This window comes from Vipera ursinii (genome assembly GCF_947247035.1).
Source record: "Vipera ursinii genome assembly, chromosome: 3".
Classification (NCBI taxonomy): domain Eukaryota; kingdom Metazoa; phylum Chordata; class Lepidosauria; order Squamata; family Viperidae; genus Vipera; species Vipera ursinii.
In genome coordinates, this window is record NC_139516.1 from 54,737,573 (window position 1) to 54,763,687 (window position 26,115).

A 26,115-nucleotide genomic window follows, 5' to 3' on the forward strand; every position below is an offset into this window, starting at 1 on the left:
GATGTACTTTTACTGCCTCCAAATATCCTGCAAGAAATCAGAGCAGAACTATCATATCTGGGCTGCAAAAATCTGGACTTTCACTTGATGGCAGCAAAGAGATGCTATGTTTAGGGGTGCCTGGAGTTTTACAACCCAAATATGTTAACCTTACAGGAAAGCAGACACGATCCAATGAAAATGGCAGGCAAAACGGGAGCCCACCAGAGTGAAGACGGGGAAAATATTTACAAAATCTACACTGTCTTGAATAATGCTGGACATCTAACCACTCTAAACAATGCCTTAGAGCAAGCTAAGGCATCTTAGTATGAAGTTGTGTCTGCTGACCTTGCTAGCAGTGAGTGGATATACTGTGAGAGCTAAGCCTGAAGGTTCTCAGAACAGAGGTGCAAATTATGTCAACAGTCAGCAATATTCAGGTTCAGGGCCATGAAGTACAGAGCAAAGAATCCACTGAAGCATGGAAAAAGGCACAAAGAAGAAGCAACGTGTGTAAACTCCAGGCGTATGAAGGGAACTGTACCTTCACTGTGACAGACGAGAATCAACTGTTTAATAACCCTTCTAGTTTACAATAAAGATTTGTATTTAGTCACACTGTGTTGAATATACAGAGAACCCCTGCTGTAGATTAAACTTCCTGGAGGGAGTAAGGAAGATGACCTTGACAGAGATATGTAACCTCTGTTGCCTAGCCAAGCCTGTTAGAATCAGGATTTAAAGATTTACAGCTGAGTCCTGGACTAGGAAACTTAACACATTTATTAATAGTGGTTTCTGTACTGAGTTTCCCTCATTTCCAGTTCCACAGATCCAATGTGTTCTTAATAGAACTAATGAATAACTTTTAGGAAATAGAACAAGATTATACCCAAATTGATACGATGTGTATTTTGAATATTAGTTTCTGTTATTAATTGAGATAAAGGAAAATTTCGTTACCTAAAACCTGGAAATTATAAATACTAAATGTTAAATTTGATGGGAAACTAAAAATTGGGAAAAACCAATAACAGGACATCGATTGAATGTAAAGATTGAATGTAAAAGTAATTAAGATACGTATAAGCTAAAAATGTATTGATAAATGCAATAATGATGTTTTCATTTAGTTGATGTAATAAGAACTGTATTAGCTTAAATATGAGATAGTAGATATTCAGGGGAAAAGAGAGGAAATATTTGAGGTTGTAGTTTGAGATTTGTACTAAAGATTTTTGTATATTACTGAACTATTGATTAACCCAGCCACCACGTTGCTTTTTAAATTCCTAAATGTAAAATTAGGAAATTAATAAAAATATTAGAAGGGAAAAAAAGAACTAATGAATTATCAAGATACTACAGTATGTAAAGTTCAAGAAGGTCTGGCCAAGTTAATATAGCTTAGGCTGCTGATGAGGGTTAAGTTAGAGTTGACAGCCATTTCCTCTATGAACTGGCCACATGGAGCAGATGGGAGCAGATGATTCTAGTGGGTTGCTAACTATTGAGCAGCCGTGCAATTATAAGAAGTTCAAATGAGCTTCCTAATATCTATTGCTGATTCTAGATGTGCAGGTTATGTGCAAGGTTAGATACCGAAGGAATAACTGGCCTGGATATAATCTGCAAAGCAAGAATATTCCAAACAAGGCTCCCTGTGTGTCCAGCTGTTTAATTCACACATGCAGAATGCCATGCCAAAACCTAATAATCTAATAAGCACTGCTGATAAATCTCCACGGGAACAATTAGCATTATCTCCAGTTGATAAACAGTTACACACTAAATCTACATCCCAAACAGTGTCCTCTTTCTCTTTAACAGATTTAATTAAAGCATATATTGTCCAGATTATAAAATGGAGGTGAATGATAAATCTCATGATTTTTTTTCCTTTCTTTTATTGGGGGAGAACTGGGACCTTTGGAAATCCTTTACTGAAAATCAATAGTGAGGTTTTCAGTTTCCTCCAGCAACAATCATTATTTCATCTGCACCAGGAGATACAATTCCCTGCAAAAAAAATCACTGGTCTGGTGGAGTGAAGAAGTAGTGGCATTATGATATCTGTTGCAGTTAGAACCTGATGTCCCTAATAGAAGAATGCTTCTTTCCTATTTCTTAAAGGAGTGTTAGATGTATGCTTTCTTGTGAAATGTGACTGATTTTACACATATTTATGAGATTGTAAGTAGAATATTCCTGGATATGTAGAACAGCAGCCCCCAACCTTTTGGGCACCAGGGACCGGTTCCGGGGAGAGAGGTTTTTCCACGGACTGGAGGGGACGTGGTTTTTCATGTTACCTGCATCTGAGGATGGACCTTTGCTTATTTGCACGGCCCAGTTGCTGGCATGCAGCAGCCCAGTGCTGGTCCACGGATCAGGGGTTGGGGACTCCTGTTATAGAGTATTGGCTCATCATCCAAAATCTTAGTTTTTAGCAAGTATTAGTTACTGTATTTATTTAAGAAACAAAGGAGGGTTTTTTAATTGCTTTTGTTGCTTTGCCACAGCTAGAGTATAGTTAAAGATGGAACCAATGTTTGGCTGTTAAAACAGAAATGGCTCGCTATATTGCAGATGTCTGGAATTATCTGGGCAAGTCTGCATCAGTCATGACAAGAAAGGAATATTTATTGTCTCTCTATATCTGTCTCTTAACAATATAATTAAAACATGAAAAAATCAGTAATGAAACCTTTATATTTTATTTTCTTCTTTTTTCTTCCTTTTTCTATTTCTCATTTAACCCTTATTTTTTGTTTCTTTTCTTATAGTTCTGTTGTTTTTAACCTTAAGATTTTTTGCAATAAAAATTATATTTAAAAATCAGTAACAAAGCCAATGAGGCACCATGAACTGGCTGTTTCTTTCAAAGACTAGCACAATGAAGATTCTGAGTGCCATCTTCTGAAATCATCCGTTCAAATAGGAATCATTGGGGTGTATTGCAGTCTGTGGAAATGTGCTTTAAGTGCTTTAAGTTCCAATGTAATACAAAGGTATCATTTTGGACAGCAATGTTCCCACAGAATCACGGTATTTTCAGCTTTAGAACTAGACCTAGAACTCAGTTGAAGTGGACTTAGAAAATCAGTGCATTCTGTATATTGAGAAATTCCCAAGAATTTTAGTAGTGGTTACAGTTAAAATCAGTTTTCACATATTATCAGAAGATCAAAGGAACTTGGAGATAGAAATTTGGTGACAAAATTCATTTCTTTCCTAGGAGAAAATGTCTAAGTATGACATGCAATGCTTTATTTACTTTGCTTTCAGATTCTATACAATGGGCAGACTGTGGAGGTAGATGGACATTCTATGAAGAAGCTAATAAATGACTTGGTGCCAGACACAAATTATTCCTTTGCACTTACAAACCGGGGAAGTAGTGCAGGTGCATTGCAACACCGGGTCTTCATCCGGACAGCACCTGATGTTTTCCAGACAAAGCCTGTTTCCACATACAAATATATCCATAATGGACAGTTCACCCTCACTCTCCCCAAAGTGAAGACTTCTGTGCCAGTCAGGTATACTCTCTCCACATCTCTGATTCCGTACTGATACTGACCTGGCGTTATGCTCTGATCCTCCAAGAAGTACAATGTATTAGAATTTAGTACTGTATCTTCCTACTCAAATTAGGAAATCCCTGTGAAGTGAATAGATTTTTGTATGGGCAGTGAAATGGTATTACTGGGAATCATGTCAGATTTCACTGACTTTGATTAATTGTGTGAGTTCAACTACAAAATTCTTTAAAATATATTACAGTAGCAAGGAACAAAATACAAGAGATTAGTGTGTAAGATTTGAAGCAGCAACCTATTAGGATTCTGATTTTGGACAATTATTTTTCTGTGCTGCATGTTGCTTCTTTGAGTTATATATTCTTTATGGTAATAAAGGCCATAAAGCCATAATCTCCCTTTCTTTCCTCTTAAAGGACCCAAGATGACCTTATCCTGCCCAATTACTCTGACTAATGTATGTAAATCCCTTACAAAGCTTGTTGAAGTCTCATTCGTGTTTATGGTTCCATAACATACCACTGAAATTGGTACTCTGCTATAAAATAAGCTTTACAACTGTATTTCTCTTATTCATGACAGTCTGAAGAATGGAAAGAAAGTGAAGCAGTGAGTGACATTTGCATGGATTTTGTGAGGGCATTCCATTATTTCTTGGAGAACTCACTTTTTCCCTCTTTTTCTTCCTCCACAGGTCGTACTATGTTGTGGTAGTACCAATAGAGCACTCAAGCAGTACACTTGCCTCCAGGGTGAACAGTCCAGATGAGATGGAACTGGACCAGGTATGAGAAGAAAGAAATATGCTATTGTTCTCAGACTTCTTGGTTGAAAGGTGAATCTGTAATCCCCTGAATCAAGTGTGTCCAACCTGTGGCCCATTGGCCACATGCAGTCCTAGTAATGCAGTGCCACAAGATCATAAAAATATTTTTAAAGGAAGTTTGTAACTTATATGCATTAACTATATTATAGATTTTATATACGGCCCAAGACAATTCCTCTTCACTCAGTGCAGCCCAGGCAAACCAAAAGGTTGGACAATCATGTTCTAATTGATAAATATGTGATTCCCCTCATGAATAAAACAACACAATAATTGAATAACTGCATTAGTTAGGAGTAGGTTTCTGAGTACAATTCAAAATGCTGTTAATATGTTTAAAGCCCTTAACGGCATGAGGATATCTAAAAAAAGCCACTTTTGCCTGATAAAAGCTACCCATACAACACAATTGACAATTAGAGAATATCTGCTCAGGACCTCAGAGGTTGGGGGCCCAATCATATGGAATAGCCTACCCCTCCAATGTAAGAGTATTCCCTATTCCAGTGACCTTTTACAAACTTATAAAGACCCATCTTTTCCAAAGGGTCTTTCAGCATAATCCACAGCATATATACTAAACTGAGAAGATTATATCAGTCATATTCACCAGCCCTGTGGTGCTGGGGATAGTAGTGTTTGGCATTTTCTGAAGCTGGATATTCTTGTTTTTGCATGTGCAAGATTATTCCCCTAGGACAGCAGGGTTTATCACCACCTCTTAATGTTCTTAGAAGCATTAACTTCCTTAAATGCCCATTAACTCCAACTAAATCTAAAAATTGCCTGCAATTTTAACTTGAAAGAAGTCATTATGCTAAAATTCCCAGAGGTGTTACTACATTTATGGATCACACTTCATTTCCTTCTGCATTCTATTTCACTATTTCTCTTCAAAGCAAAAAGATATTGTATTATGGATGTATGTGTATTTGACCTCAAAGAGATAGGACCTGAAGTTCCAGTGTGTGGATGTAAAACAACAAGATAATTCTAGAGAGTAAAAGTCAATAGGCTGTGTCCCTAATATTGTATAATATCATGATTTTATGTAACTTCTGTCTTTCTGGCATCATATTTGCTTTGCTGTTGTATGTTTGTTTTTACCATTTTGTGTGAAATATGTTATGCCTTCCTTCACTTTAAATTAGTTTCAAACCCTGGCATTTATTTCTATTCGTTAGAAAAGCACACTTAGTAATATATTTATATGAGAGCCTCTCCAAGCAATGTAATTAAATTCTTGGTATGTTTATATCATTCTTCTGAATTTATGGGTGACTATGGGATTTTATTAAAAAAAACTTGGCTGTAATATGGACAGTACAACATGGAAAAATATGACATATCCAACAGTACTGCAAAGTATGCTTGTTGGGTAAGATAAATCCATCTCAAAGCCTCAAAGCCTCTCAAACTATTATTTTTCTCTGAAAATTCAAGTTCATGGGCTTCCACGATAGATATTTTGGAAACTATCAACTAGTTTCCAGCCTCCCCTTTGTGGGTAAAGTGGTTGGATAGGAGTTATAAAGGGTCTTGGAGGAAGTAGTTATCTGGACCAATTTTAGTGGGGTTTCAGGCCAGGATACAGTACTGAGGTAGCACTGGTGGTGCTAGTCATTGGCCTTTTGCAGATTTGGGGTAAAGGTGCTGCATACGCCCTCGTGTGCATTGATTTCTTGGCAATTTTCAGTACTGTTTACCAGTACCCTTCTGGATTAGCTACTCAAATTAGAAGTGGGGGTGCTATGCTACAGTAGTTCACCTCCTTCCTCGGTGGTCAGTACCATTTGGTGTTGAAATCAGGGTCCCTCAAAGCTTGATGCTCTCGCCCCTCCTGTTAATATGCACATGAAATCGTTAGTTGAGGCATTTTATCAGACTCAAGACTGAAAAAACAAAGTCAATGTGCCTCTTTAGCATCCTGACACACACACACGCCCATCTCAGATATTTTCATCTTTGGTCTTGTGTGGGGTTGAACTTCCCATTTGAGACTAGTATGCAGTTTGGAAATCCTCTAGGATAATAGTGCTCAATCAGTAAATAGTACTTATATTCATGAGGGCCTTTGAACAAGTGCACCTTGTGTTCCAATTGTGCCTTTTCCTCATTCAGGAGGAACTTCAGATGTCATTCATAACCTACTTGCTTCACATTTGGACTAATACAATGTGTTTTGTGTGAGGCTACTCTTGAATATTATCTAAAAGCTTTGACTGGTTCAAAATGAAGCATAATGGGTAGTAACAGGCACTTCTTGTTGTGCTGATTTGTCATGGTTGCTTCAGAAGCTGTATTGTTTGACAGTCAGATTTCAAGTGCAAGTCAAAGTGCTAGTTATTATCTGCAAAACCCTTCATAGCATAGGGCAGGGGTAGGAAATCTTGGCTCTTTTATGACTCGTGGACTTCAACTCCCAGAATTCCTGAATCAGTATCAGTCATAAAAGAGCCAAGGTTCCCTACCCTTGGCATAGGGCAGGGGTAGCCAACCTCGGCTCTTTTATGACTCGTGGACTCCACGAGTCATAAAAGAGCCGAGGTTGCCTACCCCTGGCATAGGGCATAATTATTGAGGGCTCATCTGTCTTCAATTGTTTCTACTCATTTGATACAAACAAGCAGAGTGGATACTTTCCAGGTCCCTTCAATGAAACATTGCCATCTTGCAGGACTGAGGAAGCATGCCTTCTTTGTCACAGACCATGCCCACTGCAATAGCAATCCCTCCCCGCTGACATACATAATAGCTCCCATTCTTCAAGTCTCCAAGTCTTCTACAGGTCTCTTTAAAACCTGGCTTTGTTTCCAGACCATTTTTTTTCTGGAAAACATTTATGTAATTTTCTACAGGCAGCATGTTTCTCTAAATAATTCTTTTAAATGTTGTAAGCCCTCCAGAATCTTTTTTGGAGTGGAATGGCCTTGAAATCCAATAAATAAACATCTGCATTGGGTATTGTCAATTTGCTTACTGCCCTAAGCTCTTTTTACCTATTCATTTTCCTTTTTTCTTCATACAACAAAAGATTACCTTGTCCTATGTAGGAGGAGAGCCATGTTAGTCTGTGGTGGCACAAAGTCAGGAGCACCTTTTTAGAGTAACAAATGTTATTAAAAGCATACGCTTTTGCGAAGTGAAGTTCACAAAGGGATCTGGCAGAACTTTTTCTTACATAAGCTTTCTTTGACTATCTAGCTACTTGAGGCCATAAACCAAGGGGCCACAGAATGGCGCCAGCGTAGACAAGCAGAACGCCTCAAGCCTTACATTGCGGCCCAAGTGGATGAACTGCCAGAGACATTTGTTTTGGGAGATGAAAAGAATTATAAAGGCTTCTTTAATAAGCCACTTTCAGAAGATTTGAGCTACCGTTGTTTTGTGCTGGCTTCACTGGAGGATGGTGATACGGTAAGACTCTTGAAAGAAAAAAAGACTGTTTCAGAGTTAGCATTGTTGGATTATTGGCATAGTAGAGATTGTAGAAGTTTTTCCTTCCACTTGCCTGTCCATATAAGCATTTAAATTATCTTTTGTTGCACACCGGTGTGGATGAGCGAGAGGAAAGTGCTGCTTCTGCGTGAAATGTGTAAGTAACGTCCAACGTAATGAAGATATTTGGGTCTTTCTGTTCTGTCCCATGTTATGGCTCTTACTTTCAGCTACATTTACTTGTAATGGCTCATTAGAGCTGGTCAAATGCGCCATTACTCACCCAGTCTGAACACTTCAGTGACGGACATAGCAAATGTGCAACCAAGTTGGGAGGGTGAAGGCTCTGAGCTGCCAGCTGAGGACAAGTTGTGTATTACTGTATGCAAGAGTGAATCTACTAAGGCACTTGACTAGCTGAGCACACTTTCCAGGTGTTTGGTATGGTTAGAGCTACAGCTATGCCGGTTTTTTGTTAATAATTTTATTAAAAGTTTTAATTATAATACATAATTAAAATACGATACAAACTAAAAAGGAAAGAAAAAAATAAAGAGAATAAAAGTGCAAGAAAACATAAAAGGGGAAAAAACAACCTAAGAATGTGATTTCTCACCTCATCATAATACAAAATTTCAGTATTTTTTTCTTCCCTTAACAGATATAAAATTCTTCATCCCATAACTCAACTCTTAAACTAAAGGCAAATCTAATAAATCAGTGTTTCTCAATCTTGACAACTTTAAGATGGGTGGACTTCAACTTCTAGAATTTTGGGAGTCAAAGTCCATCCATCTTAAAGTTGCCAAGGTTGAGAAAGACTATAATAAGTGATGTCTTCTCCAATCCAGGTATCATTGAAAGTCCAAATAGATCCCTAAAATAAATACATTGATTAGCAAATGTAAAATTCATTGTTCCATACCATAACTCTCAACTGTAAGCAAGTCCACATTTAGAAGGCATAAAGTGGTCCCAGTATCCTGATATAAACAAAAGGCTGAGATTTAACATGACAAAAAGGGACACTGTCCTATAAAAAGAGCAAATTCACGAAGATCCTGTACTTTAAATAAAAAGACAATTAGACACCAGGCTAATTTAAATGCTGTCCAATTAGGATACATAAAGTGACTGTACAGGGAAAAAAGTCTTAAAACATAATGTTAATTGTAAGCAAATCCAGTCACAACATTTTTCCAGTCTGGGTGTCATTGATTGAATAAAGCAACTTCCTCTGAGGTAAAATAATCTTGCTTTTTAATCCTTTTAGATTATTATTGATCCTTATCTCTAATTTCTTAAAAATTTTAAAAGCCTCTTTTGAAAGTCCAGTAAGACAAAATTATTCCAATTACTTTCTCAAATTGGCATTCTTATTTCCTTCTTAATTTTTAAAACCTCAGCTGATTTTATTATTTTTTATTATTTTAAAAATGTCTCTGAATGCCTTTATAAGTTGCTTAGCTTGTTATATCTCTTGTTATGTCTTCAATATCTAAAATATATTTCCACAAAAATATGTTCTCTAGAATTAAATTCAGAGTCTTAATATTCGAGATCAAATGTTCTAATGTTTTCAGACTCTTTAATCCGTTTAAAATTTTCTATACTCAAAACCCTGTGTTCCTTTTGAATTTCTAAAGCTTTTTTTAAAAAAAGTTTCAATTTCTTATATTAAGGATCGAAGACATTGGCCTGGCGTTTCCAGCCTTGTCATTTTGAGGGGGGTCTAATCTCCTTAAAGTAGTTAACAGGCAATTTCTAAAGTAGTGATTAGCCAAAAAATATGTGAAATTAATGTCCTTTGCAAGACTCTGTGGCTGGATCAGGTATCACAAGTTCTCTTGGCTCCCAGTTCTCCCCCGCCCGTCCTTGTGAGGAGCCGCCATATCAAGTGCAACTTAGACAATCTTGCATCCTCTCCTTGTCCAGAGAGGGTCAAAGGAACCAATCTGCTTTTCAACTCCCTATTCTTAATACATTATCAGCTCTACATTTTCAGTCTTCCATTCTTTCCTGGAAGTGATCCAGCTACAGCTATTCTATAGCTAAGCTCCAGTGGTGTTCTTGGCTACTCCAAGTTCTCATACCTGCTTACTACTTCTAATGTTGAGCTTGGTTAATCTTACTTGCTATAAACTAAAGCTTCCCTTTTGATTCTCATTATGTTAGGTAATCTTGGCTGAAGAACCATGCAAACATTACAGATGATATTATCATTTAGCGATATTATCATTTAGCATATGTTCTTTCTAAAGTGAGAATTGTCAGGAGTTCAAAATCTCTGCAGCTCCTTCCTTCAATCCCAGAATGTTTGGAATTTATTCTTAATAGTATTAAAATGGACTCTTAAGTATTGATTGCTGTTTCTCAAGTTCTTGCATTAAGGATCCAGAGTTGAAATATGGCTCAAATTAAGCCCTGTATATATATGCATCCTTCTGAGGATGCATAAAAAGAGACTGGTATGAGTGTTTTCTGCTTCTCTTGCCAAAAAGAGGTCAATGTATGCTGCTTCCTTGGTCACAGCAATTAGTACCGTCTATAAAAAGGGTAATTCATGTTTCTTCTTGTGTCTCTCCCTGACCTGTAAGGTAAATCTGAAATGGCAGTGTATAGATGATTTCTACTTTGACTTGAAAATAGCATACGTAAGTGCTGATCTGTGAATACAGCAGGCAAGGGCATCTCTAGTTTTGCCTGAGGAATGCCTATGATTTTTCACATGCAGTAGTTTGCCCAAGAGTGTTCCCTAACTTATCAAGTCTGGTGGTCTGTTTACAAAGGTAAAAGTTTCCCCTGTCCACTCGTGTCCAACTCTAGAGGGCTGTGCTCATCTCCATTTCTTAGCCGAGGGAGACATTTCCATGATCATGTAGTCAGCATGACTATATGCCAAGGCACACAGAATGCTGTTATATCTGTTTATCTACTTGCATTTGCATGCTTTCAAACTGCAAATAAAATAAACTAATTACTTGTTACTTATCAGCAATAGTGTTTAATTTGCTGCAATACCAAAGATTGTAATTTGACTCTGTGTCTTTGAAACTGTCAGCTTGCTCTCTAAACCAGACCATTTCATTCTGGAATTGAGGGAAGGTACTTCCTGGCTGTTGTACTTCAGATTTTTTGCTTAGCAAAGGGGAGACAATTGATTTTGGTTTTAGTATCCAATGGTTCCATGGTTGTTGCTCAGAAAAATTACAGGTGGACCTCCTGGAGTTATTGGGCAGAGGATAGGAAAAGAATAATAGGAGAAGTTCTTTACTTTCATTGTCTGTGTCTACTCTTCTCTCCCATTCTCTAGAAGAAGTATGCAGCCAGTCCCTATTCAGATGAGATTGTGATGGAGGTATCACCAAAGCAGCAAGATGAACCAGAGATGCTATGGGTGATGGGGCCTGTCCTTGCAGTCATCTTGATTATCATTATCGTTATTGCTATCCTACTCTTCAAAAGGTAAGTAGCAACCTATACTCATAGTGACTATGCTGCCATATTATGGCAGCTTAAACAGGCTTAAGTTCTGCACAGAAACTAATATAATGTTAAAGCCAAGTGTCATGGTTCTGACAGATGAAACTCTTTAAAAGAACTTTGAGGCATTGTTTACCTTAAAGAATCTTTTATTCGAGAAACAAAACATCAGCACTACATAGTTAAAGCCAAAAACTGAATTCCCCCCTCCTGGGCACAAAGTAGCAAAGCACAATTCCCTACTCCAATTAACAGTCATAAATCACATTCCCCCATTAGCTTGAAGTGTGGGCTTTCTCCCCAGCTCTCCAGCCCACCAAATCTTTATGAGCTCTGGGCCACAGTAACCTTGATTCCCATGGCTGAGTTATTATTGTTATGACTAACTGTACTGTCATCTACATCCCCCCTCCCAGCATCATCTAACTCAGGGCTTTTCAACCTTTTCACCCATTGTATCACTTTTAGGATATGGCAACATCCGAGTACCACCAGTCACCTAGCAAGGTGTCAAAAACCTGATGACCAAAAAAAGAAAAGAAAAGAGTGATGAAGTACAGGTAGTCCTCGACTTGCAACAGTTTGCTTAGTGACTGTTCGAAGTTACAATGGCACTGAAAAAGTGCCCCCCAAGCCACAGCCAAGCAAGATGCCTGCCTGTCTGGCGGCGCTCTTCCTCCTGTCTGAAGTTTTCATTGTTGTGAGCATTTCTGTTGAGGATTGGCAGTGAGGGTGGAGTGGGAGGTGTTTGGTTTTTATTCACCCCGTCTGCTGGGTGGTTGCAGCAGGTTTTGGTCACTTTACATGACCCTGGGACACTGTGACAGTCATAAATATGAATCATTTGCCAAGCATCTGAATGTAAATCACAAGACCCTGGCGATGCTGCAACATTCCAGCTTATCGGTGCTTCTTCTGGGCTCAGCAGAAGTGCCAGGATCAGCGCCGAGCTCCACCTGGAGCCTGGCGCTGATCCTGGCGCTTCCACTGAGCCCTGACAGCCCCGAAGAAGCACTGATCCTGGCACTTCTGCTGAGTCCTGACAGTCCTGCAGCTCCAGCCATCTCTCGCTCAGGCTTGTGCGGTGCTGCCACCGGTTCAGCTCATTCCCCTCCCCCGCTACCACTTTTCTAGAATGGTCGCGTACCACCTGCCAGGTGCCAAAGTACCACAGGTGGTGCCCGTACCACTGGTTCAAAAGCCCTGATCTAACTCGAAAAGCGAAAGAGAAAAAATGGCTACATTTCCATCTGTTGTCAAAGCAAGAACATCCGATGTTAGCAGCGTTGAGACCAAGATGAAAGTCAGCGATAGTTTAATTCTTTGCTGACTTGTAGGGCAAGAGTGGAAGTGAGATAACAGTCCATGCATTTCATTTTGGAATGGAATGAATGAACCTGTCAACATTTAATAAACTTTTTGTGTATATAAGTAGTTCTCAAGTTATGACCACAATTCGGATCAGATTTTTTGTTGTTAGACAAGGTGGTTGTTAAATGAGTCATGTAAAAGTTGTTAAGCGAATCACTGCAGTTGAGTGAATCATGAGTGAATCATGCAGTTGTTATGCGTATCCAGATTCCCCCCATTGACTATGCTTTTTCAGAAACTGACTGGGAAGGTTACAAATTGCAATCTCATGATCCTGTTATGCTGCACTCTTTGTAAATATATACCAGTTGCCAAGCACCCATATTTTGACGATATGATAGCAATAGCAGTAGCACTTAGACTTATATACCGCTTCACAGTGCTTTATAGCCCTCAGTAAGCAGTTTATAAAGTCAGCATATTGCCCCCAACAATCTGGGTCCTCTTTTTACCGACCCCGGAAGGATGGAAGGCTGAGTCAACCTTGAGCCAGTGAGAATCGAATTACCAAACTGCAGGCAGCCAATAGTCAGCAGAAGTGGCCTGCAGTACCGCATTATAACCATTGTGCACCACGGCTCATGATTATGGGGATGCGGGAGCATCCCGATACTCCCATATTACACCCCTCCTGCTTGAGCTGCATTGGCTACCAGTTGTCTTCCGGGTGAGATTTAAGGTGCTGGTACTTACCTTTAAAGCCCTACATGGCTTAGGCCCGGGATATTTGCAGGACCATCTGCTGCCGGGGACGACTTCCCATCGCCCAGTGCGCTCACACAAAGAGGGCCTCCTCAGGGTGCCGTTGGCCAGACAATGTCGGCTGGCGACCCCCAGGGGGAGGGCCTTCTCTGTGGGAGCACCAGCCCTTTGGAACCAACTCCCCCTTGAGCTTCGGATGGCCCCGGACCTCCGGTCCTTTCGCCGCGACCTCAAAACCTTTCTTTTCCATCAGGCTGACCTGGATTGACGATGGGTTTTAAAATGTTTTAATTTTTAACTGTGTAGTTAATTTATTTTGGGGCTGTTATTTAATTCTTTTTTAATTTTTGTATTGTTGTTTTTACTGTTAGCCGCCCTGAGTCCTTCGGGAGATAGGGCGGCATATAAGTCCAATCAATCAATCAATCAATCAATAAAAAATAAATAAAAAATAAATAAATAATGCAGCATTATTTATTAGTGCAAGGACCAATCATAAATCACTTTTTTCAGTACTGTTGTAATTTTGGACAGTAGCTAAACAAATGGTTGTAAGTTGAGGACTATCTATAATAGGAATGAGCAGCTTTATGTAAGCGCTTGGTTAAATTTCATAGATTGTTATTGCTTAAATTATATATCTATCGCCAAGAAGTGTCTTACCCCCTATTAATTTATTGAAAGGCTTGGTGCTTTAATCCAGGAAAATACAGAATTTTGTGTGGAAAAGCAGAAGGCCCTATCATGGTTAGTTGTGACCATGTTCTTGGCAAGAAGGTCCAGTGTTATCTGCTTGTGAGGGCAAAGTAGCAATAACTTGATTCATTTACAGCAAATGCAAAGTCTTCCATCGCTTTTTAAGCAATCTACCATAATTTTCATGCATTCATGCTGGAGCCCATCTTCAGGGAACAAGAGAGAAGTTGGGCTGAAGATGGGCTCCAGCACAAGTCCGAAACCTCAGAAAACAGAACCTTTGGTCCCAGTGACTGACCCACATTAGATCCTACCATAATTTTGCTCTAAATAAATATGCATGTTTCCAAGGTGGAGGGAAAGAAAGTGACTTTGGGTTATTGTATATATGATTAGTATCTTTGAATAATCCTGGTTTTCTCTTTTATTTCTGCTCTCCGTGGATCTAGCAAACAGGAAAGGTAGTTAAGCATCTTTCTCTTTTTGTTGTGTATGTTGAGATCAAAAATTTCATATTGCTAAAACCAAAATACTCGCTGCTCAAACCAGCCTGGTTTTTTATATTTCTCTGCCTTTCTTGCCATTGTGCCATAGTTCCTCATCCTTTACCTACTTTGTGTCATTGTTAGAGTAAATAAATAACTCCACAAATAAGATGACCACGTTTAGGGAAGAATTGGTATCCTAAAGTTTGTTTACTTATGTACATGTCCACAATGAGAAAGTTTGGCTAAGAACGTGGTATGTTTTATTAATCAGTTCAATAAGCCTTGCTCTGAATGATTCCATTTTCATATTATCAACCAAATTTCTTCTAACTTGACTGCTAACTTTGTTACCTGACTGATCATTTGTAAAACAAAGTAATTCTATTACAGTAGAGCAGAACTGACTTTTAACAAAAATTAGAGGCCAGAACAAAGCATCTTGGCATTTTTGTATATATCTGTACTTTTCTTTGGGTAATGAATTCAGATTGATGAAATACTTTTTTTCTGACAGGTGGCTGCTTTATAAATTATCTCCTCCCAACCTACACTACAAATATATAAACATATATAATAAATGTGTTGAACAGATTTCATCCCTGTTATGTCATAGAAAGTGATTTTAAAAAACATTAACAGCAAGGCATCTGCCTGAGGCAACCTGACTCTCACTAATTCCTATAAGTTGCAAGTAGTTTCCTGTCATGCAATTTTGTGGTACTTTTTTCCTTTTTTAAAAAAACGGGCTTTTGTCACCAGGAAGACATTCACTCACCCAAATGTCCTATTTGCTTTGTCGTAAGAGTACATCAGAATGCCTTTACTGTAGACAAGAGATTTGAACAGCAAGTCATGTGCACTTGCATGCATGCGTACCTATCCCACTAATACACACACACACGTACAAGTTGGACTGGCTGAAAAAGAAACTTTTGTAACATGCATTACATGAATGCTAAGAAGAAGCAGCACCACATGAAGTCATGTGGTTTAAAGTGACCCCACCAATAATATTTCTTGCCATCCTAAAATTTCCTGCAGATCTATCCCCTTTAATTACTGGACAGGTTCTTCCCTGCTTAATTAGTGAAATCTACTAGGATAAGAGCCTAGGGTGGCAGAACTATGGACATAAATATAACCCAAAGAGACAACAGTGTATTTTATTATGCTATTAACAAATGCCTGGGGGGCCTTCAGCCATTCAAGACAAGTATTAATGGACCAATAAAGTTTACCCTAAAGACCCTTTATCCTTGTACATTACAACTCTTCACATTTTACATAATTTTTAATACAGAGAATCTTTTGTATTCTTCCACCATAGGAAATAGCCCCTTAGAAAGGAGTGTGAAGAGAAAGAGGAATGCCAAGTTTTTGTCACTATGTTCCTGTCAGATAGAAAGCTTTAATAGTCCTTTTGCTTGTTGCTATATATATTGTTGCGACTGTTGCCAGGATCTTGTTATTATTTCCCAAATTTATCTTATATAAGCTTCTCTTTCTTTTTCCTTAGGAAAAGGGCCAATTCACCCTCATCCAAGGATGAGCATTCCATTGGCCTGAAGGACTCCTTGCTGGCTCACTCCTCTGACCCTGTTGAAATGAGGCGACTTAACTATCAAACACCAGGTGGGCTATAGTTGTATTGTCCCAATTACTGTAAAGATACTTATCCTTCATATTATGTGTATCTCTTCACTGGATGTACCTATCATACTAGATAGGTGAGCCAAATGAAAGTCCAACCTGCTGATAGATCAGACATCAGATTGGCAGGTTTAGTAGGCTGGCTCCTGATTGGTTCCTGAAGTGCGCCCTACCTTCTGGTTCTTATGACATGTTATGTTATTAGTTTCTGCTGACCCTCAGCAAAGCAGAGCCTCTTCATAAGGCAGCGTTTTCTAGATTTATTGCTTTTTGGAGGTTATTTCACTCTCATCTGAGCTGTTTTGATTTGTTTTCTCATTTGTTCTTGCAAAGTCATTTGCCATCCTGCCTTCCTTAGGTGGTGGAATCCATGAAGCATTTAAGCCATTTTAATAATTAAAAAGGACATATTTGGTTTCCAACAAATCAAGTTGGGGCATTTTTTTCCTAAATGATATTTGCGGTGGGGGGGGGAGCATTTCAAGGTAAGGTCTGCAAGTTTGTTTATGGCTGCATGTAGCCTGTTCTTTCTCCACAGCTGGACATGATTACTTCACTCAGGTCATCTTAGAAACAGAGTAGAAGTTAGGGTTATTCAGGTTATATAGATACAAATTTTATGACTACAGAATATGAACAAGTGCAGTTTAGTTATTGTTTCAACATATAGTTTGCATAGCTGAAGCTCATCGTAAAGATGAAAAAAATGACACAAACATAACAAAAAGGGCATGTTAAAACAAGGATGAGCAATTAACTTTCCCAAGGGGCCACATGAAAATGGACTGTTGGAGAGAGGCTGGACCAATAAGACTGTGAAGTTGCGTAGACATGCACTCAAACACACACAACATAAATTGAAAACAGTAGCAGTCGCCTTCAAAATAGAAGTAATGCAGTTGTACTGTGTGCATGATGTACACTCATCTACATTTGATTTCTGATCTCTGATCGACCTCAGACAGACCGGACAGGGACAGCCAAAGGGCAAAATGTGTCACAGAGTCCATAAAATGCCCAGGTCTGTGTTAAAAGATACAGCTTGAGGAAGACAGATTAGTTTTTATGTTCAGTCTGGACCAGAACTTGTGAGTCCCTGCTCCCATTCTTTGCACCACTTTATTAGTTGATTTTCAAGACTGATACTTTTGTTGCAGTCTAAACGACTAGTTGCCTCCATCTAATCTCACCTTAGGTCAGGGGTTCCCAACCCCCGGTCCATGGGCCGTGGCATGTCAGAAACTGGGCCACGCAAACAAGCAAAGCCACCATCCACAGGATGCAGGCAGCATGGGAAACCACGTCCTCTCTGGTCCATGGAAAAACCTCTCTCCGTGGAACCAGTGCTTGGTGCCCAAAAGGTTGCGGGCCACTGCCTTAGGTTGGGTTGAATAGCTACTTACCAGACGGCCACTAAACTGTCAGCAGTCTGGTAGGTATAATCTTTGGTAGCAACTCTTAAAGTAAGAAAGGTCTTGCTTAGTATATAATGAATTAAACTGCTCTAATTCAGTATAAAGCTTTCTATCTTAATAGTTTCTACTTTGCAAAAAGTTCTTACATGAGTTGTCAACTTCTTTACACTCCTATTCTTTTTCAGCTGAGGCAGGTTTGGTAACATATTGCTGTTATATGATTGAATAAACTTTGACTGCACTTTGGTCACAAGATTCCTGCAACCAAGAATGCATGGTCTTGAAAAAAAGGCCAAATCATTTATCATAAGATTTAAGACAATCCTAACTATTGTTACCTGAGACAAAAATAACATTGGTGATAAAAATTACCTGTAAATTAATCCTTGTTGTAACTGATACCATTTTAATACTGTACCTACTATACTTCCATATGTGTAACTTCCTTATGTGTGGAGCTAAAATTGTGTTCCTCAAACTTGATTTTGAAGTTGGTGATGAGGACTTTTGTATTACCTTTTGACCGTCTTTTATTCCTTATCTTTGCCTTCAGCAATAGTAATGAGATTTCTGTTGTTACAGGTGCCAGTGGCCCCAGTTGCCCGAATATATCAAGTTAGTTTTCTTTCCACCTGCTTTGCTTTTTTCTCACTCCACGCAACTCCTTCTTTCCCATCTTCTTTTGTTCATGAAGGTCCACCTCTCACTCACCACAGATTTAGTAATATCATGACCACTTTCTAGTGAGGCAGGCAGTTTCATCAACACAAGCTTTTGATGATTCTCACATAAGATGCTCCAGCATGCTCGGGAAGAAAGAAAAAGAGTTTAAAGGTTTGCAATCTTCTAAGCAGTTGCAGTCAGAAATCTTGAAGCTCCTAGCTGGGCTGAAATATGAAATTGTAATCCTTTAATAAAGCTATGAGGAGCTAATTTGCAATATTTTGTGGAAACGCTCACCACCCAAAATTAGTCCGGGTAGGCCTAGACTTAATCATCCCCTGAACTGCACTTCAGCTTTTATTCTCTTGGCAATACCTTGCTGAAACATTCTCCGTCCAAGTTTCCTTGCTCTCTTTTTCTTTCTTTCTTTCTTTCCTCCCATCTTAAACAGCTTCAAATAAAACAAGCATTATTCTAGTGATATTATGATGTTATGTAGGCAAAGAAATATTTGTGAATTGATTGGCCCCACAGGGTTGTAGAATTTGGTGTTCATGTTCTAAAGAGGAAAAGGAAATGAAAGTTGATGCTTGAAGAATTACCAAAGAACAAAGGAAAAATTAGATGTCGGGGGTGGAAACAAAGCCTAGTATTATAATGAGACCACAGTGTAACAGACTCCTATTTTGTAAATTTCAGATATAGTGGACCAAATTTCTACCCAGGAATTCTTTTCTCCTCAGGTGGAAAAAAATGACAAGTGCATTGCACTCAAAAGTAGTCTAATTAAGCAGTTAAATTTATGTTGATTTTACCTTGATTTTACATCTTTTATCATCTAGACTGCATAATTTGTCTAGAAGAAGGCTTCGAAGTATAGCTTCTCATTTGTCATTATGCAAATGATACATACAAATGATATCCTTTGTATCAATTTTGTCATTTATGTCCATTTAGATTATTTGTAGGGCGATATCATTTCCTAAACAATGTCATTCGGCAAATGACAAAACTTGCTTCAAATGGTGCAAACTGTCCTAGTGAGGTACTTTCACATTAAATGGATAGGATACCATCTCTTCAAATGATTAAATAGGGTTTTACTGAATTCTGTAAGTTTGTTTTGTTTGGCTGTATATTCTCACCCAGAATGTATACTCAAGAAAGTTAATACGTAGTCTTTCCAAATGATAAGATTTATTGATGCTTCTTCAGTGGAAGTTTAGCTTCTAATACTTACGACTTGCCTGCCCCAGTCACTTTATGATAAATAAGCTGTTGAGAGAAACGCAAACTGTTCCTCAAGCATCTGTTCACAATTTCTGTTTCTGCACTGTACTGCATATTGCTGATATGAAATGAAGACACAGTCCTATTCTTCAGCAGCTTTGTGCTTTATTGCTATCCCTGCAACCTTATTTTAGCCGAAGGACATGTATGGGCATCTCCTCAAGTCTTTTCACTTTTTCTAGGCTATTGTTATATTTGGAAACCACATGGTTGATTGTTGTCTCATCTAAGCATGAACAGATACTTTCTGCCTTTGTACGAGCACCGCATGCCACATTGACTTCTTCATGTTCCGTTCACTGTGCTACTGTTCTACATTGCCATCAGCTCCACTATGCACATATGAAAGAAGATCTCTCCCTTTAGCTAAACAATTATGCTTCCTGATACTATGATCCCCTCTGTTTTGTTTGATCTGACAGGCATGCGTGACCATCCTCCTATTCCAGTAACAGACCTTGCTGACAATATTGACAGACTGAAAGCCAATGATGGACTGAAATTCTCCCAGGAATATGAGGTAAGAAGACTGGGAGTGAGGTTGGCAAGAGAGGGGACAGTTCAGTGTTTGTTTTTTTAATTTTTTTTTAAATTTATTTATATCCTACCTTTTATTATTTTTACAAATAACTCAAGGCAGCAAACATATCCAACACTTCTTCCTCCTCCTATCTTCTTCACAACAACCCTATGTGGTGGGTTGGGCTGAGAGAGAGTGACTGGCCCAAGATCACCCACCTGTCTTTCACGGCTAGGACAGGACCTGAACTTATAGTCTCTTGCTTTTTAGTCTGGTGCCTTAACGACTAGAACAAACTGGTTCTCCAGACTAAACTAAACTGGCTATCCTTTGTCCCAAAGAAGAGTAACTGTCTATGTTGTAGTTGACTGCGTAATAAGATAATCATATCCATATTCACAGTTTATGAAAACCTACTGTTTGACTGCTAGTTACACCACTCTCAAGTCTTCTAATATTCACTTATTTCCTCCTAGCTCAGTCATGACTCTGGGTGATTTACATAACATAGAAGAATAAAAATAGCACAATGATACAAAACAAAAGCCGAATTAAAAATTTTCTAAAAAAACATCGCTCATACAATAAATGACTTTACTAAATTCTAAATGCCCACAAAACAGTTTTCAACACCTTACCAAAGTGGTGTTCCAGGCAAAAGTCAGGTGTCATTGTGTTCCAGTGTATGAGGGTATCCACAGTGAAGAGCTGTCTTCAGGCGTTTGTCCTTCTGAATTGTTGCAGGAATGCATTCCTGCAAGCATGAAGTGACTAGGTAGATTTCATTTGGAGGAGGCCATCAGTAATATATCCTGGAGCAAAAATATGTAAAGTCTTAAAGGTGAAAAACAGCTAATTGAATTGGAGTTGGGAACCTATTAGCAATCAGTGCAATAATTAAGGAACAGGTACATATAGTATTTAAAATCAGGAATTGCCTTAAAGTCCTGAACCTCTTTGGCTGGAAATCAGAGGAACTGTAAAATAAACTGAAAGAAATTATTAAGGATGAATCTGAAAAGAGATTGCCAAAGATCAAGAAAGAGAAGAAAGCAAAAGGATCAGTGGAAATTGTCAAGAAGAAAAGAGAAGCCAAAGCCAAGAAAGGCAAAGCTCTCAGGAAGGAATTTCAGAAGGCTGCTAGAAGAGACAAGAAGCAGTATTACAACAATACATGTAAAGACATAAAAGATGGAAACAGAGATGGAAAAACAAGGAACATCTTCCAAAAAACTCTCTGAACTCAGAAGGAAGTTGCAACCTTGAATTGGTATGCTAAAGGACACTAACAGACAGATAATACTTGAATTAAAGAAGATTGAACAAAGATGGAAGGAACATACTGAAATTCTGTACAATGTAGATGTCAACTTCCAAGATGTACTAGAAGATGTTCTGTAATAACAAGAAGGTCAAGTTCTGAAAGATTAAGTTAGATCAGCACTTCAGCCATTACCACGTTGGAAATCTATAGGAATTGATGTAATATCTACAGAAATACAGCAAATAACAAAAGAATCAGTAAAGGTCCTAGCCATGTTTCACCAGCAAACCCAAAGAACCACATTATAGCCAACAGAAATCAATCTGCCAACTATTTGTGCAATATTCTTAATTCTACAAGTTAGCAAAATAATACTTAGGCTCATCCAATGCGGATTAGAACTCAACATGAAAAAGTAGATACCAGATATCCAAGCTGGCTTTTTAAAAGGTCAGAAGAATACTTAAAAATTCTAGAACATCTCAATTTTCTATAAACAGGTTAGGAAACCACAGTATGGACAGAAAACCTATATACAGGAAACTATGATATGGAAGGAACATAACAAAATATTCTAGCTTCAAGTTGGCAAAAGAATGAGTAAAGCAGTATACTTGTTCCTTATTTATTGAGCTTCTTTGCAAAATGTATACTGAAGCTAGCTTGGAAGCAGTTGAGTGTGGTTTCAAAACTAGAGAAAGAAAAGTCAATAGCCTGCATTATGCTGATGACACTACTGTGATGGATGAAAATGCAAATAACCTGGAAACTCTAACTCTAGTAATGAAATTCAAAGAGCACAGTGAAAACATTTAACTTTCAAATATAAAGACCAAATAAATGACCACAGGTACGGCAACCAGCCTTAGAATTGACAATGATATCGACCTAGTAGATAGCTTTTGCCTTTTAGGATTGACTACAGTATTAACGGCAAAGAAATCAGCAGTCAAGAAGTATACTACACATTAGTACTTGGCCAAATAGTGATGAAAGCCTTGGAAAAGCTGGTCCAGTGCTGAAATGTGTCTGTATCTACAAGGATCAGAATGAAACAAAGTATTGTCTTTCCTGGTGCATCAAACAGAAGCAGAAGTTTGATTCTGAAGAAGCAGGACAGAAAAAGTATTCATGCTTCTGAACTTTGATGTTAGAAAAGATTTCTGAGGAATCCCAAACTGCAAATTATCTCCTTTAAGAAATGGGAAATCTCATCCAGGACTACAACTGGGACATCAATGGTTCTGGAAAAGCAGAAACTCCATCTTGCTAGGATCTAGTCTGAGTTTTTACGCATCCAGACCATCACATTGTTTAGATAAGAGGTTAAGATTTCCACAATATTTCTGGTTCAGCCTAGGATGGCAGTGTAAAGCTGACTAACATCAGAGTATTGCTATATAGAATAAAGAGGATGACCTTGGCAGAGGTAGGTAAGATCCTGTCCTTAAGAATGAGACAAAAAACATGAATTAAATCCTAGACTCTGTATCATAAGCAATCTTAATAAAGATACTTTAGTCTTCCGGTGGATTTGCTTTCTGGTCTGCGGCTAATATCAGTCTAGCAAATCTAACTGCTTTACCTCTTCCCCATCCTATACTCCTGTAAATCAACATGTCTGAGACTTTTTTGCACACCTTCTGTATTATTTGGACCTAAGCCATATTTTTCACCTTGTTGCTTTGGTAATGGATCTTGCCTATATCTGTTAGTGGTCTTTTTTACTCTCTAATTGCTGATAATGCATACTAGACTGACAGCTGACTTTTCTCAGCAGCATTACATAAATGTTAAAGATTTGAAGGGAGAGAATCAAAGCTTGTGGTACCCACCAATTTGAATGATGTCACCACTTCTGATTTGAACCAACCACTGAGACAGGAGTAGAACAACTGAAAATCAGTGCTTCCAACTTCAGATCATCTTTCTATGATCCAGAAAGATATTCTGGTTCATGGTATTAAAAATTCTAAGCAGACCAAAAGTGGTACACACCGTCCTCCAGAACTTGGCATAGGTCATCCCAACAGAGTGACCAATATTATTTCCATTCCATACCAATCCTAAAAGTTTATATAGTACCCACTACCTCTAGGGTTGACTGTAGTTGAGCTACTTTTATACTTATAATCTTTCTCCAAAAGGAGAAGTTAAAGACAAGACAAGAGTTTTCAAATATGGATGATTCAACAGATGGATTTTTTGAGACAGGACAGCAGCATTACCGCTTCTCTCAAAGAAGTGTTACAGTACCCATCCAGGCACTCAGGTCTTCCTTGCTGCCTGAAGGAATCAAATGGGACAAGGGTCCAAATTACACATAACAGTACAAAGAACCTAATTCACTGTCTTAGTTTCTGAAAGCATAAATGAATCCCAGGTGACATTGCAAAGTATTAACTCCAGTCAGAGAAATCCTGGAAAGACATGCTTCAGTTCCTCCTGTGAGAGAAAAGGCAATGAGAAAGACAAAATTGAGCTTCCTCTTTTCAGTAGTTCACCTGACAGAGCAATCTTCCTGTTCCTGATTGGCTGCTTAGTTTTCATTTCCCTAGGCTTTGTCTCTGCCCACAACTTAGATTGACACATCAGATTTAGATTTCTCTTTAACTCTTTCATATTTGAACCTTTTTGAATATGACTGTTCCTCCTTTGCTACAATTTATACCAGACATGTAGGTGATTTACAACAAATCACAATTATAAAAGATCAAAATATATCTCATTCTAATAAATTCTATACAATTCCATAACATAAAAATATATGACAGCAGCTTTCTGATGGTGTTCTCTGAAACCAGTGTATTAATCTGATCATTCTCACATTACATTTTATGTATCTCCTACAGTTCTGAATAACTATATTTCGAAGGTGAAACTTGACAGTAATCACTGCAATGCTCTTATTGCGGTGATGGAATCCAAAGTAATGGTATGAGGAGCCCAGGAATTGCCATGAGTCTTTACTATCTGGTTTCTCTATGATTAACCATTTACTAGGAAAATGATTAATTTGAAAAATTGCTGTGTTAGAGGAAGTTCCATTGCACATAAATGTTTTCCTGTGCTTGCATCAAACTCTGTTTGGTCTTCTTCAGCTGCAGAAGACTTAAATCATGAGTAAACATATTTTTCTGAAATGGTACAGCATTTCCTGCCTGAGCAGGGGGTTGGACTAGTAGACCTCCAAGGTTCCCTCCAACTCTATTGTTGTTGTTGTTGTCATTATTATTATATGGGGTGAAGCAGAAAATAAATTTAGAATGTGCCTTTTATATGCATTATAGTTCCTTCTCTCTTCTGCTTCTCATCTCCCCTTGCTATATTATATCTGCCTTGATTCAGAAGACACTTTACTAGTTGAATTCAAAAGGCAAAATTATAAGGACCAAGAAGCTCTAGAGAAGCACTAGCTAATTAAAGGATAGTAATCAAAAGCGGGAGCAAAATCTAGGAATTCTGGGAGAACTGTGATGCTTACATTGCTGATCCACCTATATTAAGAAAGTGGCTGAATGAAAAAATCTGGGATTATCTTCTTACGTGCCTGCATACAAATCCATTAGCCTATTTCATATGGAGACAGTGATACTGTGACAGCCAGGAATATGTACAGAGGGGAGGGATGAGTATGACATGAAACGATTAGTTAGCAGCAAGCAGCATTTGGAGTTTTAGTTTCCTGCACTTTTACAAGAGACATTAATGATAGTGTAAAATAAAACAGTATCTCTCAAAATTAGCACTTCAAATATTTGTGATCTGCAGCTTTCTAGCTCCAGTCTTTCTAATTCGAGCTCAAGCAAATATTGGCTATATTTATTAGAACTGGAAATAAATGACCTTTAAAAATGTCCAACAAATTTATAGGTAAAGAAAATGAATTGACTATTTCTCTAACATCTCCAACAATTTCTAAGGACAAGTCTTTTTAATTAGCAGTAACAGTAGGATTCACTACTGAAAAAGCCATCTCTTGCCATAATTCAGTAAAATATGGGAAGCCAGGTAGGCTGTGGAGAGTAGAGAGATGATTATTTAGTGAAATATGTGACATTTGTCTGCATCCAGTGGCCGTCTTCTAACTAACCACATGAATGCACAGAGAATTAAATGGGAACAGGGAGTTTCTCTGCCTGTTATATTGTGGTTATTTATTTATTTAGTAGAGTGATATACTTTTATTATTTGCTTCAGGATTCTGTTTTCTATAGAAAAAGCAGTGTTATCAGCCAAAATATCCCCACATTGTGGGGACAAAAACATGAAATACTGATATAAAAATACTTTACCTAACATTGAGGAGGCACAATAGCTCAGCAGTTAAAGACACTGAGATTGTCAACTGGAAAGCTGATAGCACAGGTTTGAGACCTGAGCGCCACATGAGGGGATGAGTTACCATTACTTGCCCCAGCTGCTGCCAACCTACAGGTAGCAGCTTGAAAGCATGAAAATGCGAGTAGATAAATAGGTACCGCTTTGGCCAGGACAGGTTATTGCATTCTGCATTTTCATACTGGTGTCAGAAACAGATGACAGAAACATCTGTCAAACAATGCACACTCCCTCAGCTAAGAATCAGAGGTGAGCATCACCCACTTGAGTCGGTCATGACTGGACAGGGGAAAACTTTAAGCCTATATCTTACTTTATATGTGTCCTACCCAATTATACAAACTCTGGGTAATTCATATAAGTAAAAAATAACTTTAACAATACAGTAAACAAAATTCCATCGTTAAAAATTAAAATACAAATTTCTACAATTGTTAATCCACA

At 38.2% G+C, this 26,115-nt stretch overlaps 1 protein-coding gene across 1 annotated transcript in view; it reads left to right on the forward strand.

Annotated features, from left to right (window-relative positions):
• Positions 1 to 26,115, forward strand: part of PTPRF (protein tyrosine phosphatase receptor type F) — a gene marked incomplete at its 3' end in the record, with an annotated part of 545,489 nt that overhangs the window by 487,275 nt on the left and 32,099 nt on the right. Inside the window, exons 18-23 of the mRNA XM_083360223.1 lie at positions 3,271 to 3,524; positions 4,219 to 4,309; positions 7,555 to 7,767; positions 11,102 to 11,253; positions 16,045 to 16,160; positions 19,969 to 20,066. Of these exons, the coding sequence (XP_083216349.1) occupies positions 3,271 to 3,524; positions 4,219 to 4,309; positions 7,555 to 7,767; positions 11,102 to 11,253; positions 16,045 to 16,160; positions 19,969 to 20,066 (924 nt within the window). The remainder of the gene's footprint in view (positions 1 to 3,270; positions 3,525 to 4,218; positions 4,310 to 7,554; positions 7,768 to 11,101; positions 11,254 to 16,044; positions 16,161 to 19,968; positions 20,067 to 26,115) is intronic.